General features: G+C 43.9%; 1 protein-coding gene across 2 annotated transcripts in view; it reads left to right on the forward strand.

Moving 5' to 3' along the window:
- Nucleotides 1-14,491, forward strand: part of NUDT14 (nudix hydrolase 14) — a 93,730-nt gene extending 79,239 nt beyond the window's left edge. For both annotated transcript variants that reach the window (XM_034769007.1, XM_034769008.1), the window contains exon 5: nt 12,725-14,491. In XM_034769007.1, coding sequence (XP_034624898.1) covers nt 12,725-12,965 — 241 coding nt within the window. In that variant the 3' untranslated portion in view covers nt 12,966-14,491. The remainder of the gene's footprint in view (nt 1-12,724) is intronic.
- The last annotated feature ends 802 nt before the right edge of the window (nt 14,492-15,293 follow it).

The following is a 15,293-nucleotide window of genomic DNA, read 5'->3' on the forward strand; positions in this document are numbered from 1 at the left end:
GAAGAAAAAATAATGGAATTTTTCTTCCTGATTGCAAGATATCTATTAACTTCTAGCACTCCCATGAGTTCTAACATTTTCAAAGTCTTCACCGAGAATATTTGTAGAGTGCTTTAGATTTAAATAATTCAGCAGAACAAGATAAAAATTACTGATTGTTCTTCGTCGAGTGCTTGCTCATGTCCATTCCATCGTAGGTGTGCGCACGCACTGCATGCAGTCACTGGAGATTTTTCCCTCAATGGTATCCATCGGGCTGTCTCTAGCATCCTATAGTGCTGCATGCTCATGCGCTGATATAAGGGGCCCGGCTGGCCCTACATCCTCTCAGTTCCTTCTTACAGCCCGTGATGGTCACTGGAACAGCTTCTCTTGCTTTGGCAAGGCGTTCATGAGTGGTTCTTATTATTCCCTCCTTTCTTTTCAAGTTTTGTTGCCTTCTGTTTATTTTTTTTAGTAGTTGTGTAAATAGTTGGACTCTCTCATTTGTTTAGAGGGCATCCTCTGTCCCTGGGGCCTGGCATGCCCTGGTCTCTGGGCTTCAAAGCCAGTGCCTCCTGCAGCAAGCCCATGCCGGTGAGCAACCAATACTCCAGCTGTCTGAAGTATCTGGAGGAAGCTCATGTGTGAGAGCGTTGCCAGATCTGCCACCATTTCAAGCCTTGTACAATAGAGGACAGGGAGATTTCCTGATGGAAGTCGCACTCAGACCGTCGTCACAGCCAAGCCGGTCAGACTCTGCACCGAGTACCTTGGCATTGGTGCGGAGTGCTCCTCCAGCAGCACGGGTCTTTTGGCACCATTCTCCTTCACCGGTGCTGAGGAAGAACTACAAAAAGCAGCGGTCCAAAAGGGGACATTCCCTGGAACTGAGGAAGGACAAGCATGGGGAGTGCAGCAGGGTGCGACCTGTGTTAGGCCACTCTCTGCCCCTGCCCCACAAGCATCAACTTTGCCCTGCTCACAAGTGCCAGTAATCTGGTGCAGGACCAACTGCTGACATTGGGGGGACATTGTGGCACCAGTGGGATCATGGTGCCATCCACCCTGGAAGCATTCGCCATGGCCAGGGACCTGATGGCACTCCTGGTACTGCCGACCACGGCAGGGCAAGATCCAGCACCAGTGAGGATGGCAAGCAGAAGGGAACATGTTGCCCTGAGATCCTATCCAGCATGGGTCCTCCAGAACTGATCAGAGGGAAACCGACCCTGCGGATGTCAGCAAAGGCTTCCCTGCTCTGGCACCATTCCCTGGACCCTCGACACCAGCCAGTGGAAGTAAGGGGTACTGCCTCCCCATGGCCCCACAAGCTGACTTGTCATCGGAGTCAGAGATGGAGTCGTGCACCCAGCCATGGGGCTGATACCAGTACCCATAAGAACATAAGAATGGCCGTATTGGGTCAGACAAAAGGTCCATCTAGCCCAGTATCCAGTCTTCCGACAGTGGCCAATGCCAGGTGCCACAGGCCTACATTCTGTCAGATCCTGGTGTGGGTACCCCTCCAGGCACTTGGCCGAGTGGGCAGTAGCCTATGCAGGTCCTGTGGCCTTTTTGGAATCTTTGGGGATTTCCTCCAGTACTGGGACCACTTTCCAGCCATTCATACTTGGTGGTGTCTGAGAGAAAGGCCCCTTCACCACACCATCCAACACCTAACCCTGACTATAGTACCCAACCCAGTACCAATGCGCAGGACTTGGGGATACGTGATGTGGGCAGTGCAGAAGAAGAGGAGGAAGACCCCCTGGTGCAGGCCTCGTCCTCCCCAGACGAAGCTGTGTGGGGGTTGAGGAGCTCGGTGCCTCAGGATGACTTCAGCGCTCATCAGGAGCTATTGAAAAGGGTGGCGTCTAACCTAGGGCTGGAAGTGGAGGGGCTTAAAGAATCTTTTCACAGCCTGATCAACATCTTGGCTGCAGGAGCTCTGTCAAAGGTGGCCCTACCCCTGAGGCTGTTATGCATTCAGGCAGATCCCTATGTCAGATTCCATCCTCTCTGCCCCCACTTCAAAAAGACCAGAGAAAAAGTACTTTGTTCCCACCAAAGGGTATGAGTACCTATATTTCCATCCCCCTCTCGGGTCCCTTGTGGTCGCAGTGGCCAGTGAAAGAAACAGGCAAGTGCTGCAGGGCACGACTCTCAAGGCGAAGGATTGAAAGAAGCTGTATCTATTTAGTAGAAAGATTTATTCTACTGGTGGGTTGCTGCTCTGTATCTCCAACCAGCAGGCCTTGCTTGGGAGGTATGATTATAACGTCTGGGACTCCGTGTCAGAATGCAAGGACTGACTGCCCCAGGAGTCCAGACAGGACTTATCTGCTCTGGTGGAGGCAGGGAAGACTGTAGGCAGGGCCTCTCTCCAGATGCAGCTAACATAGCTGCTAGAATAATGGCATTGGTGCTAGTCATGCAAAGGCGCTGTTGGCTCCAATCCTCGGGACTACCACTGGAGGTTCAGCAGTCCATTCAGGCCTTTCTGTTTAAGGGAACTTCTCTCCTCCAAACAGATGGAAGCAAAACTCCATCACCTGAAAGATTCTAGCGCCACCCTCAAGTCCCTGGGCCTCTGTGCCCTGGTTCCTCAAAGAAGCACTTCAGACCTCAACAACCAGTCCGCTTCTCAGCTCCGCCACTGCGCCAAGACCTGTTTAAGAAACAAAGCAGGGGTTATAAGTGCAGGCAACCGCCCTCTTCCTCCTCAGCCTCTCTACTGGGCCCACACAGATATCCTGGTGGCTCCAAGCAGAACTTTTGAAGGGGTGCCCAAGGGCACTATATCAGTTCCCACATCGGCTCCTGCTCCCCCTTTGTTTTCAGACTGACTCTCCTACTTCAGCCTGGTGTTGTCCCTCATCACCTCAGACCATTGGGTGCTCAGTACAGTGGAGGAAGGTTTCATCTTTCAGTTTTCTTCTCTCCCTCCCCCTCCCCCTTCCCCACCTCCGTCCCCATCCCTCTTCAGGGACCCTTCTGACGAGCAACTTATAGTCCAGGAGGTGCAAGCCCTCCTTCGGATAGGGGCTGTGAAGGAGGTGCCTCAGAACTTGAGAGGGAAAGGGTTTTACTCCCGTTATTTCCTAATCCTGAAGGCCAAAGGGGTCTCTTGCATCTTGCATCGCCTCACAATTCTCTCAAGAAGCTGAAGTTCTGTATGGTCTTCCTGGCTTCCATTATTCCCTGCCTGGATCCAGGAGACTGTTGTGCCTCCCTCAGCTTGAAAGAGACCTATTTCCACATCTCCATTTTCCGGGTTCCTCAGGTTCCTAGTGAAGCAGGCACACTCCCAATTCACTGTCCTCCCCTTCGGCCTGTCAGGAAAATGCATGGCAGTGGTGGTGGCCTTCCTCAGAAGGCACGGGGTACGAGTCTACCCTTACCTCGATGACTGGCTGATCAAGGGCTGGTCCAAGGTCCAGGTGAGAGCCAGCACTGGTCTATTACAAACTACCTTCTGAGCCCTGGGCCTATTGATAAGTGAGCAGAAGTCAACTCTTATCCCTGTCCAGAGGATAGATTTTTATCAGTGTGGTGCTTGATTACACCTGGGCCAGAGCCTTCCTCCCAGTGGCTTGCTTCCAGATAATGTTGGCTCTGATATATCAAGTCAAGGCCCACCCCATCACAACAGCCTTTCTGCCTCAAACATTTAGGTCACATGGTGGCATGCAGTTACGTGGTGCAGCATGTGAGACTGTGCCTCAGATCCCTTCAAGCTTGGCTGGCCTCGGTGTACTCACTGGGCTATCACCATTTGTCACACAGAACGTAAGCCAGTTGGTGGGATCGGACATTCCATTTGTCACTCCCCAGCCATCAGTATTCCTAATCTCAGATGCATCCAATCTAGGGTGGGGAGTTTACCTGCAGCACCTCAGGACTCAAGGCTGTGGTCCCAGAAGGAGCTCTCCTTGCATATAAACGTCAGAGAGCTCAGAGTGGTCTGCCTAGCATGCCAGGTGTTTTTACCCCAGATTGTAGGCAAGGTTGTGCGAGCACTTACGGACAACATGGCAGCCATGTTTTACATCAACAGGCAGGGAGGAGCACACTTGTCCATCCTGCGTCAAGAGGTCATTCGCTTGTGCGATTGCTGCACAAAGCACTCCATCCACCTTGAAGCTTCTCACCTTCCGGGAGCCTGGAACACTTTGGCAGATCATCTGAGCAGATCTTTCTCTTCTCACCATGAGTGGTCCCTTCATAACATAACCAGGTCCATCTTCCAGAGGTGGGAGTGTCCTCTTGTAGACCGCAGAACAGGAAGTGTCAGCAGTTTTGCTCGCTACACAGTTGCAGCCCGGGCTCACTCAACAGATGCCTTCCTACTCCTATAGGCAAAGCACCTGTTGTACACGTTTTCTCCCCTCCACCCCCCCTCATTCCTCTTGTGCACAAGGTCCTACTGAAAGTCAAACGAGACAAAGCAAGGGTTATTCTTATAGCCCCTGCATGGCCGCATCAACACTGATTCGGCCTGTTATTGGCCCTATAAGTAGCGATCCTGTTGCCACTCCCTCCCGTCCTGGACCTGATCTCGCAAGATCAAGTCTGATTGCTCAAGGCCCTCCACCCGACTGTACAGAAACTCCATGGTTAAATCTGGCAGAGCTGGCCTGTTCAGAACAAGTCTGCCAGGTCTTGCTAGGTAGTTGGAAACCTACTAGAGCTACTCACCTTGCCAAGTGGAAGCGTTTCTCTCTGTGGTTATCCCCAAAAGGCCTCTTACTGGCTCTGTCGCCTCTCACCGACTCGGTCACCTCTCCAGTCTGTGCTGGACTACTTTCTCCATCTGAAACAATAGGGCCTAGCCATTTCATCAGTCAAGGTGCACCTAGAGGCAATCTCAGCCTTCTACGCTCTGGTGGATGGTAGGTCAGTCTTTTCACACTAAATGTCCTTTGCTTTCTCAAGGACTTAAAGAGACTTTACCCTCAAATTTATTAACCCATTCCCCCATGGGATCTAAACCTGGTCCTGTCAAGGCTCACGGGCCCTCCCTTTGACCCGTTGGCATCATGCCCTCTGTCATATCTCTCCTGGAAGGTCACCTTCCTGGTAGCAATTACCTTGGCCAGGAGGGTCTCAGAAGTCTGGGCCCTTACATCAGAATCCCCATATACAATGTTCTTTAAGAACCAGGTACAAGTTCACTCCCATCCCACATTCCTCCCAAATGTGAACATTTACAGTAAATAGAAGGTGTAAAAGAAAGAACACAGCCCTTATCCTATGGAGCTAGTATTGTGCATTTTAGTATTTTCAAAGGCATTATTCCTTCTACATAGTAACCGATTAAAAGAATCCATTTTTACCTTATTGCATTGTGGTGAATAGCTGTTGTACAATAAAATGTATTATGATTAGAAAGATCACCTGCTAGTACACCTGTTTGTGGATAGTACTGTGTAATATAATTTTGTGTTAATTGCATCTATTCTTTTTCTTTCCTGCACCTGCTGCTTATAACATTAGAACTGTGTAAAGGTCTTAAGACATTACAGTGGAAATTGCACAAAATTTGTCTGAGTAGATTTGGAATGCAGTACAAAGGCCACTGAGATACTGTATTTGCTTGTAAACATGACAGTATGAATTCTCTACATACCAGATTCTGCATCCAAATAAAAGTTGCATTTTATAAATAGATAAGTTCCATATAGAGAACTTCACCTTAATTATGTACATTGAAACTACAAAGAAGTCAGTGTGTGCCAGCTTCAAATGTGAACATGTAGCACTTTGAATGATTGTAAAATTAAAATGAATCACTGTTTAAGAAAAAGTTAGTAGTTCCGCTTTTATATACTGCATACTAGATTTATGAATGAAATTGTATACAGAATCTCATCGTTGCTAACAAAGCCAGTTTATGTTTATTGTGCAGTATTGCAAATGTCTCAACAGGGAATGGTCTAGGTGAGCACAGGCTCTCACGCCTGAACCTCCAAGGTATATACCCTACACGGCTCTACATGCCTAAGCAGTGCTTCCCACATTTACACCGTTATTTTTAGCAGTGTAGTGTCCCGCTGCCTCCCTGCTGCTGGAGCCTTTCCCCTTCCCTCCCCCAGTAAAAGGCTCTAGTGGTGGGGAAAGGCTCTGGCAGGGGGGAGGCAGCCAGGAAAGGGCTCCAGCAGCAGGACACACCGCAGTGATAAATGTAGATACAGCCTGCCTTTCACTACAGCACGTAGCTCCTGTACCCGATATGCCACTGTAAGTGTAGACACAGCCTAAAAGGAATGTTTGAAAACCTGAAAGTTCCTTTTCACCCACCTCTTTATCCAGAGCTGTTCACTTACTTAGGGCTGGTCTACACTGGGGGAGGGAGGAAAATCGATCTAAGATACGCAACTTCAGCTACGAGAATAACGTAGCTGAAGTCGATGTATCTTAGATTGATTTACCTCAGGTCCTCACAGCACGGGATTGACGGCCGTGGCTCCCCCATCAACTCCGCTTCCGCCTCTCGCTCTGGTGGAGTTCCGGAGTTGACGGGGAGCACGGTCGAGGATTGATTTATCGCGTCTAGATGAGACGCGATAAATTGATCCCCGACAGATCGATTACTACCCGCTGATCCGGTAGTGAAGACCTACCCTTAGATGGTTAAGAAAGAGCCCATGAAGGGATGCTTGGATTTCCCAGGGTTCTTGTTAACTGATATACACAACCTAAGTGCATAATGTCATTATTACATATAAGCATCCACACTGGTTGCCCCACCCCCCCAAAAAAAGTATTTTATCTGTGTATATAGCACTCATGTTAAGGGACTGCATTCATTTTAGTCCAAGTCTCTTACATTCTACACACATTTGGTGTCCTATCACTTTTATTGTCAAAAATTATTTAGATTGGAATAAAGAATTATGAAATTGAAGTTACAGAGTAATTTACACCAAAAGAACAAACCCTGCAGCATTGTAAGTTTCCTGAATTCATAATTTTTGTATACCCCTCACTTTGCACTTGTCTCACATTGTGTAGCACGTTAGTGCTTGGCAAGTTAAGATATATGTTTGTGTGTATCAGTAATAAATACAGTTTTTATCTCTGTTCTTAGGAGGCTCACTGTGTGATCGGGGGAAAGCAATTTTTTTTATTTGAAATTATAGGAAAAGGCTAAGAAGAAAAAATGTATAGACAGTATATAGAGCAGGAAGGTGGCAGATGTCACTGAAATAAAAATATCAAAGAGAATAAAGCCACACCAAAATTATTGGAATATTTTGTATAGTAAGTGCAAACAGCCATGCAAGAGGATAACAGGAAAGTGTTAATGACTGAAGTTTGATATTACTAGAAACCTAAAGAAGTCTTTCCTTTTTTACTGGAACCTTCCCCCCTCCCCCTCAAAAAAAAACAAACAACTGCTGAAGGTCACATCCCTGAGACTAATATACATTTTCAAAGGGGAATGTTAAAATGCTTTATGACTTCATCAGAGCAGAAGAGGCAGTTAAAACTGCTTCAAAATAACAGACCCAGTGAGTTGCATTTGGGAATTCTGTAGGAAATAGCAAGGCAAATAAAACATTTTTGGTGGCGATTTTTTGATAGTTCTCTAAGGAAAGGGAGAGTACAAGAGGATGCAAGACAGGTTGGAAATATTGTAAAAGATGGCAGTGGTCAATATTCAGGAATATCTGTTTTAATAAAGGGCGGTTAGCCTAGATCCATGAGAAGACGATGACACTTAACTGAATCAGAAGATAATAAAGCCAACTCATCTAGACAAGTAGTCCCCAAACTGTGGGGCATGCCCCCCTTAGGGGAGCACAAAGGAATGTTTGAGGGACCCAGGCCAGCCCCTATGTGGGGTGGGGAGAGAGCGCCACCCAGCCCAGCTTTGGCCCCAGCCACCGCTCCACTCCTCCCTCTGCTCCACCCCCAGCCCAGTTCTGCCTTCATTCCCTCTCTGCCTCCAGGCCAGCCCTGCTTTTAGCCCCAGCTCCTCCCCATACCAAACTCCTCTGCTGAGCCAAGTGTGCAGTGATGAGAGGGTGGCGGGGGAGAGAAGACATAAACCGGGATGGCCAACCTGAGCCTGAGGAGGAGCCAGAATTTACCAATGTACATTGCCAAAGAGCCACAGTAATACATCAGCAGCCCCCCACCCCACTCCCAGCGCCTCCCAACCACCGGCAGCCCTGCTGATCAGCGCCTCCCCCTCCCTCCCCGCACCTCCCGATCAGCTGTTTCATGGCGCGCAGGAGGCTCTGTGGGGGGAGGAGCGAGGGCATCGCAGGCTGAGGGGAGGAGGCAGGAAGGGGTGGAGTGGGGGTAGGGCCTGTGGCAGAGCCAGGGGTTGAGCAGTGAGCACCCCCCAGCACATTGGAAAGTTGGCACCTGTAGCTCCAGCCCCGGGAGTCGGTGCCTATACAAGGAGCTGCATATTAACTTCTGAAGCGCCGCATGTGGTTCCGGAGCCACAGGTTAGCCACCCCTGACATAGACAGATTCCATTACTGATAAGGGAGGGCGTGGCAAGAAAAGATTGGTCACCACTGATCTAGACAAAAAATAGTAAGTGGGAAAATACTGGAAATAGATCCCTTTTGTGCAGCAAAATATATTGCTTTCTCTTTTGATCTCTTCCTCAAGTAGATGACCTTATTTGGAATCCAAAGTGAGACTGATCTATAATTTAACAATGAAAGCATTAGGCATAACCTAGTCAATTTAATGTTATACCGAAGATAATGTAATATACAAAGTATTCAAAGTTAGTCAGTTTAAAATTGAGAGGAGCTGTTGAATTAGAATATAAATAGATTTACAAATATAAAGTCTTAGAGAGAGGAGTAAAATAAACTGCAGTGAAAAGCATTTATCAGATCCTTTGCTCGTGTATATTGCTTATTTGGAGGCAGATATTTATTTTAAAACTAATAACTCAAAATGCAATTTAAGCTTGTCTTAAAAAGGAATGGAGAGAATACAAATAGAAGAACAAACAAATGAAGCTGTGGCCATATCCTACCATTAATTTATTTATCCCAAACGTTCCATTCATTTCAGTGGCAAGCTCTATGCGTAGATAGATGGCAAGATGTGACCCAAACTGTGTGCAATTCCAGGTACTACAGTATAGGAAAGATATGAGATCCTGGCCAAACATCATTTAAAAACACTTTAAGTTTGAGAATAACAGCCAGTCTTGATATTTTGAGCTCAGCCTGTACTAAGGAGGAGTATCATATAAGTAATAATATCCTGACGTGAAATCAATAAGCTATTTGAGATCCTGTGGCAAGAAACTGAATCTCTCATGATGCTGTGACTCAGGAAACAATTTTCTTTTACGCTAAAGAAAAGATACATGGTGGGAGAACTCAGTGATTTCCACAGCTGCAGCTATTTCAAAAGCAAAAGGTCATGGGTAGCATAGGAAGAGATTACCCTGTAAATAATTAAGGCAGAGAGTTTGTATGGAAGGGTCTTTTATATAAAGGTCATATGTTTTTAAACTTGGTGGATTGCAGACTGACCCTTTGCATAATATCAAACTGACTAGGTTACATCTAATGCTTTCATTGTCTATCTACAGATCTGCACCAGTTTGGTTTCTTGAAAAAGGCCATGAACTTCAGAAGCAGGTTAAAAGGGAAGGGGATATATTTTTCTACTCAAAACTGTTTTTCCCACTTGTTATTTTTTGGATGAAATACAATATGATACAAATTGCTAGAATTGGTCCTAAAAAGAATTTGTGTAAATCAAGTTGCGGTGAGAGCAAATCTAGATGAGAAGGCAAGATAGCCACCAGCAATATTTTATTATGTATTTATTCATTTATTATTAAACACCTCTGTAGTTCTGTAATTTACCATGGCACATACAGAGATTAACAAGGGACATTCCCTGCCCTGAAGATTTTACAGTCTAAATTAATCCAACATTTATTTTCATTTCTTTAGATTTCTACTTAAAAATACCAAATCCCAGGCTCTGTGTGCTTTTGTAATTATTAAAAACACAATTCCTCAAAAAATAACAGATGAAAAACAAATCATACCCTATATAAAGAACAGCAAGAAAAAAGAATATCCCCACCTCTTATAGACTGAAAAACAGAGTGCCCCTCATGCAAACAACACACAGATAACAGATAATAGAAGGAGATAGGAAAATGAGGGCCAATAATTAAAATAAATGTGATATAAAAACAACGTAATATTCCATGGCAAATAAGTCTTTTAAGTTACGATTTTGTTATACAGACTGAGGTAGGATTGGGAAAAGTTGATAGCACTCAGGGTGGAGCTCAGTGGTGGAAAGCAAGCCAAGGCATAGTTTGACTTCTATATTTGGGGAGACAGCTCCAGTCAGGCCAATGGGGCCGCGCATGGGGGTGCAAATTCCATGCCTGCTTGAGGCTTGCAGTTTGAGGGGAGGGGCCCACAACCCCCTTACTTTCCCTCCCAAAGCTACACCTATGAAACAAGGTGAATAAACTGGGGCCAGCATGTTTACAGACAACTTGAACTCCTCCTAGGATTTAAAGGGCTTGCCTGTGGTGGCCTCTGAAATAACCCTGTTTGTTCTTAATCAGTGATTCATCTCCTGTGTTGCTTTTTAATACCATGCATTAATGCTTATTAGTACCAAGAAAATATATAGAAGTGTGTCATCGTCATTACAGCAGAGAGAACACTGATAGCATATTAGCATAAAAAATGGCATTCCAACTTTAGAAAACTGGGTGCTGGTAGCAACTTCATGAAAAATGGGTCTACCTTACTTTTATAATGAGATTAGAATGATTAAACCAGCATGGTGGGCCCAGTGTGTAAATCCTGCTGCTTTCAAAGACTGCATTTCTATTGTGTCTTCTGCCCGTTGGATCGTCACTTGCAACTGAGATGAGTGGCAGCATGCCTGATGGGGTTATTCTTCCGAGCAGCTTCCCATTAGAGAAGGGAAAAGGGTGCAAAGGGCAGGGGGGAGTCCAGAGAAGGCATTTGATCTTGTGCTAGTGGTGCATCAAGTCTGTGAATCATTGTCAGTGCTGGATAGCTTTTTTTAATTGACAATCCTGCAGTGATAGCCACCATAATAGGATACAAACGCTAAGGACAGTGGCTGCAAAAACCAGGTCATTAGGGACAGTAAATAGTAATTCAGTTTTACTGAGAAAGCAGGTCACATTCTTCAGTAAGAGGCGGGAGAGAAAGGGGGAAGCCCATTAGCCTCTTCTCTTGCTACCTCCCACTAGGTCACATTATCTTTGGCCAAGGAATGTATCAGAAGAATAGTACAATCACAGAGAAAGCAGAGAATAGATCGGATACTTACATAGCACTCTTCATCCTAGTCTCTTGTAAGCTTTTCACAAAGATAAGTAAGTTTCATTGTCCACTTTTTATAGATGCAGAAACTGAGGCACAGACAGTTGAAGTGCCTTGCCCAAGGTCACACAGTACATCAGTGGGAGAGTTAGGAAGAGAATGCCGCTTGTTGACTCCAATTCTGTTTTCATTAAGAAAAAAAATTGTGGATATTGATATAGCAACAAACTGACTAATTAATATTAGTTGTCCAGCCAAAATAATTAGATTTGTTTTAGAAGATTGAAAGAATACAGCCTGGCTTGAATTCCTGCTAGGGATATGATTTACCTTGGACTAACTGGGAGATTTAGTTATCTAGAGATTGAGTAAAAAGGGTTTATATGTTATAAGATTTTTATTTTATTAGAACTATAATAAAACTATATGTATTGAATAAATAATTTTTAATCTACTACAAATCTTTGAATCCTATGTACAATAATATTCAGCATTCATGGCCTGATCCAGAGCTTCAGTGGACTTTGGATCAGCCCCCAATATGCCTTAAAAGTCATTGGTTATCACAGGAAATGCAGAAGTTGCAATTGCAATGTGACTATTTTCCTGGAAGGACCAAGTGAGTGGATTATGTACTTATCTCTTATTTTAAAAAAATCTAAATGAAATAGTTCTTAAGAAATAGAGGATTAACAAATAAGAAGTATAACGCACAGCAAGTGGTCTAGCTGAAGAAAGACTGCATAATCTAAGATATCCTAAAGTAAATCCACGATAACAAATTTAGCTGAGAGGCTGAATTACTTTAGATGCATTCATTCTTAGGGTGGTCCATTTGGGTCAAGTCAAAAGGGTTAGGCGGGGTGGAGAAAAGAATCTCACACTGTCACTCCATTCTTGCACCTATCCAGTATGTGAATAGAGGACTCCAGCTGTGAATAGACCTAATCTTCTTAAGCATCAGAAATCTAAAATTTCTTATAAAAATAAGCAAACAAATGTAACATGCAAATACCCCTGGGGAGCTTCACCCTATTGTTTGAGGTTTCTATAGATCAGGGCCCAAACCAATTCCCACTGAAGTCAATTGAAGAATCTTCCATTTGTTATATCAATTATTCCTCCTTTCAAAATAAACATTCAGTGCAGCCACAGAATGTAGTTGTAGACATATCTGTGCTAAAGTGGAACTGAATTCAAAAGTGCACTAATATTTCTGCATGACAATTTTAGTTAACTTTTTATGAATAAAAAGAGGTTGTCACTTTGAATACTTAAAATTCATTAATAATGAATTATTTTTATTTTGGTATTGCTCAGGGGCACTAATTGAGGACCAGGGTCCCAGTTTCCTAGATACAAAATAACATTTTTCTTAAATAAATGTGAAGTTTTTCCTCTTCTGTTTTTTTTTTTTTTTTCAGGTCCGGAGTTGGCGTGACAGGTTCTAAGCAAACCTTATTTTATGCAGAGGTAACAGATCAGATGAAAGCTGGAGAAGGTGGAGGCCAGCCTGAAGAGGGAGAGCTGATTGAAGTTGTAGAAGTACCTTTACAGGACTCCATGAAATTTGCTTTTGATGAGCACTTCCCTAAGACAATGGGCGTTATCTTCAGCTTCATGTGGTTCCAAAGCAATGTTGCTCTAGGGCTGCTAGAAAAATAAAAATGAGCACCATGATTTTCTAACTTGAGAAATGCCTTCCTGTTTGTTCTATGGACCACTGAGATATGGGTAGAGAAAACTTTGTTATTGAAGCAAGAGAGGGAGATGCATCCAAAAAAACTGATCACAGATAGAATCTCTCTGGATTTTAAAATTAAAATGTAGCGTGAAATCCTGGCCCCAGTGAAATCCATCGCAAAACTCCCATTGACTTCAGTGGAGCTGGGATTTCACCCTGAGTCTCAGGAACAAATCTTGGTCCCCTGTACAAAGTGTAGTAAATATGTTTTGTGCAAAGGATCTCTGTTTTGGTGGAAATCCTTTACCACCATCCCTCAAAGCCGCAGAGCAACAATGTAGCTGCTACCGCAGTATGACCTATAGTACTGATGGCTGCTTCTCCACCGTAGTATTTGCTGCTGTCCCTACAAACAGGGTTTTGGCCAGTAGACCTGGGTAGTCACAGACTTACCTGCCCACATTCCTAACCCTTTGTACACACTGCCACAGAGAGAACTGCTCCCTCAGGCACAGACCCAATGGGAAGAAACGTCATATATTTCTAAATATGGTGACGTTTTATTTCATAAGCATGCACAAAGTGAGACATTTGCAAATGACCTAAATGGTGTTCATTTTCAAATATCTAAAAATGTCTGAGTTGACATTGGTACAAATGCTTCCTTATTTGTTTTAGGGATAATCACTGGATTACTTAGGGTCAAATTTTACCCTTAATGCTCAATTCCCATTGAAGTCAGTGGGAGTGGTGTGCATGTATCCTATCTCTTAATACAGATGGATATGATTATAAAATATCTGTTCTATCATAGATCTGATGTAGGCCAGTTGTCATGTAAATGTGCTAAGTGCATGAATGGAAAAGAATCAAATCTTGCCACTTGATTGTGCATCAATTCTTGTTATTCACTCTGTTAACATTAATTACCATAGTAATATTATATGTGCTAAGTGGACGAGAACGTAATGACATTCTGTGAAGACTTGCAGTAGGATGTGCAGCCTTGTGTATATAAGTTAACTGGTTCAAATGCATTGCAGACTACTAGTGAGTAATTGTACCCAGTGACTGATGTGAAGTTAGCTGGTGGCACTAGTTCCATTCTAAATAGGTGTCTAAATCACAGAAGTTACCATTGATGTTGGTATTTACTAGCAGCATTGCTGGCTGTCATAGAAGAGAGCTTAAGTATTGAGAGGTCATGGAGAATGAACTATCCACTTGTCCCTAGAGGTAAGTTTAACCTCATTAGGGTGAAAGCACATTTGTATTGTTGCTGCCTGTGTTGTAGCTGTTCTGTGGATCAACAGAGGACTTGGGTTCCTGGAGTTGTCATGAGCACTAGATTCACTTTGTCTGCCTTTCATATTTTAAATTGTAAGCTCCTCAGGGCATTCATCCTCCTCCTATGAATCTGTAGATTGCGTAGCACAATTGGGCTTGGTCTCAGTTGAGGCAATTAGGTATTACTGGAATACAAATAATAAATAATTATTGTACCTGATATAGATTTTAATGCCTTTTTTACAGACTGCTGTCCCCACAATGTGTGTTTGATTCCTTCAAAGTTATTACACAATAGCCTGTCGATCTGTGTAATGTGGAGCTAATACTACTAATAAATATATGTACATCTGAAAATACTCTTGTAAAGTGTGCAAAATGTCAAAAGGGCCTTGTTTACAGCATATAATACAATGGCATGCAAAATATTAAAATACAAAAATGCAAGCACAAGGATGTAAGAGACTGAAACTGTACAAAATCACTTTTATTTATTAACTTTATGCAGAGACAAAATATTTTTTCTAAACCTTCTCTCAAAAATGTTTAATCCAAGGTGCATTAGCCTGTTTCCCAAGCATCAGATGACAGCAATTTGTGTGGCCAAATTACAACCCCCTGAAAAATATGATTTAGAACCATACCTGATTCCCAGTAAAATCAGTGGCATCCTTTCTATTGACTTCAAAAAGAGTTGGATCTGGGCCTTATAACAGAAATGCTGACACAGCCTTAGCTATAACACCACTCATTGCCACCGCTATAATACTATTTCTACACTACTTGCCATATACCCATGTGGCAATCAGAGTACTTGGGCTTTGATCTCCTAGCCAAGTCTCTCGGTCTTCATTGCTGGGCTTCAGTTTCACATCAGATTCTGCTTTGACCCGAGGGGCGAGCAGCTGCTTTCTACTGAGATTTGACTCTCCTTCCTTCTTCCATTCTTCGTTCATCTCATTAGATCAATTCTGGGAGTGTTGTTTTTTGCAAAGACAACAGCAAAAGGATGTGCACTGTTT

This window comes from Trachemys scripta, chromosome 4, assembly GCF_013100865.1.
Source record: "Trachemys scripta elegans isolate TJP31775 chromosome 4, CAS_Tse_1.0, whole genome shotgun sequence".
Taxonomy (NCBI): domain Eukaryota; kingdom Metazoa; phylum Chordata; order Testudines; family Emydidae; genus Trachemys; species Trachemys scripta.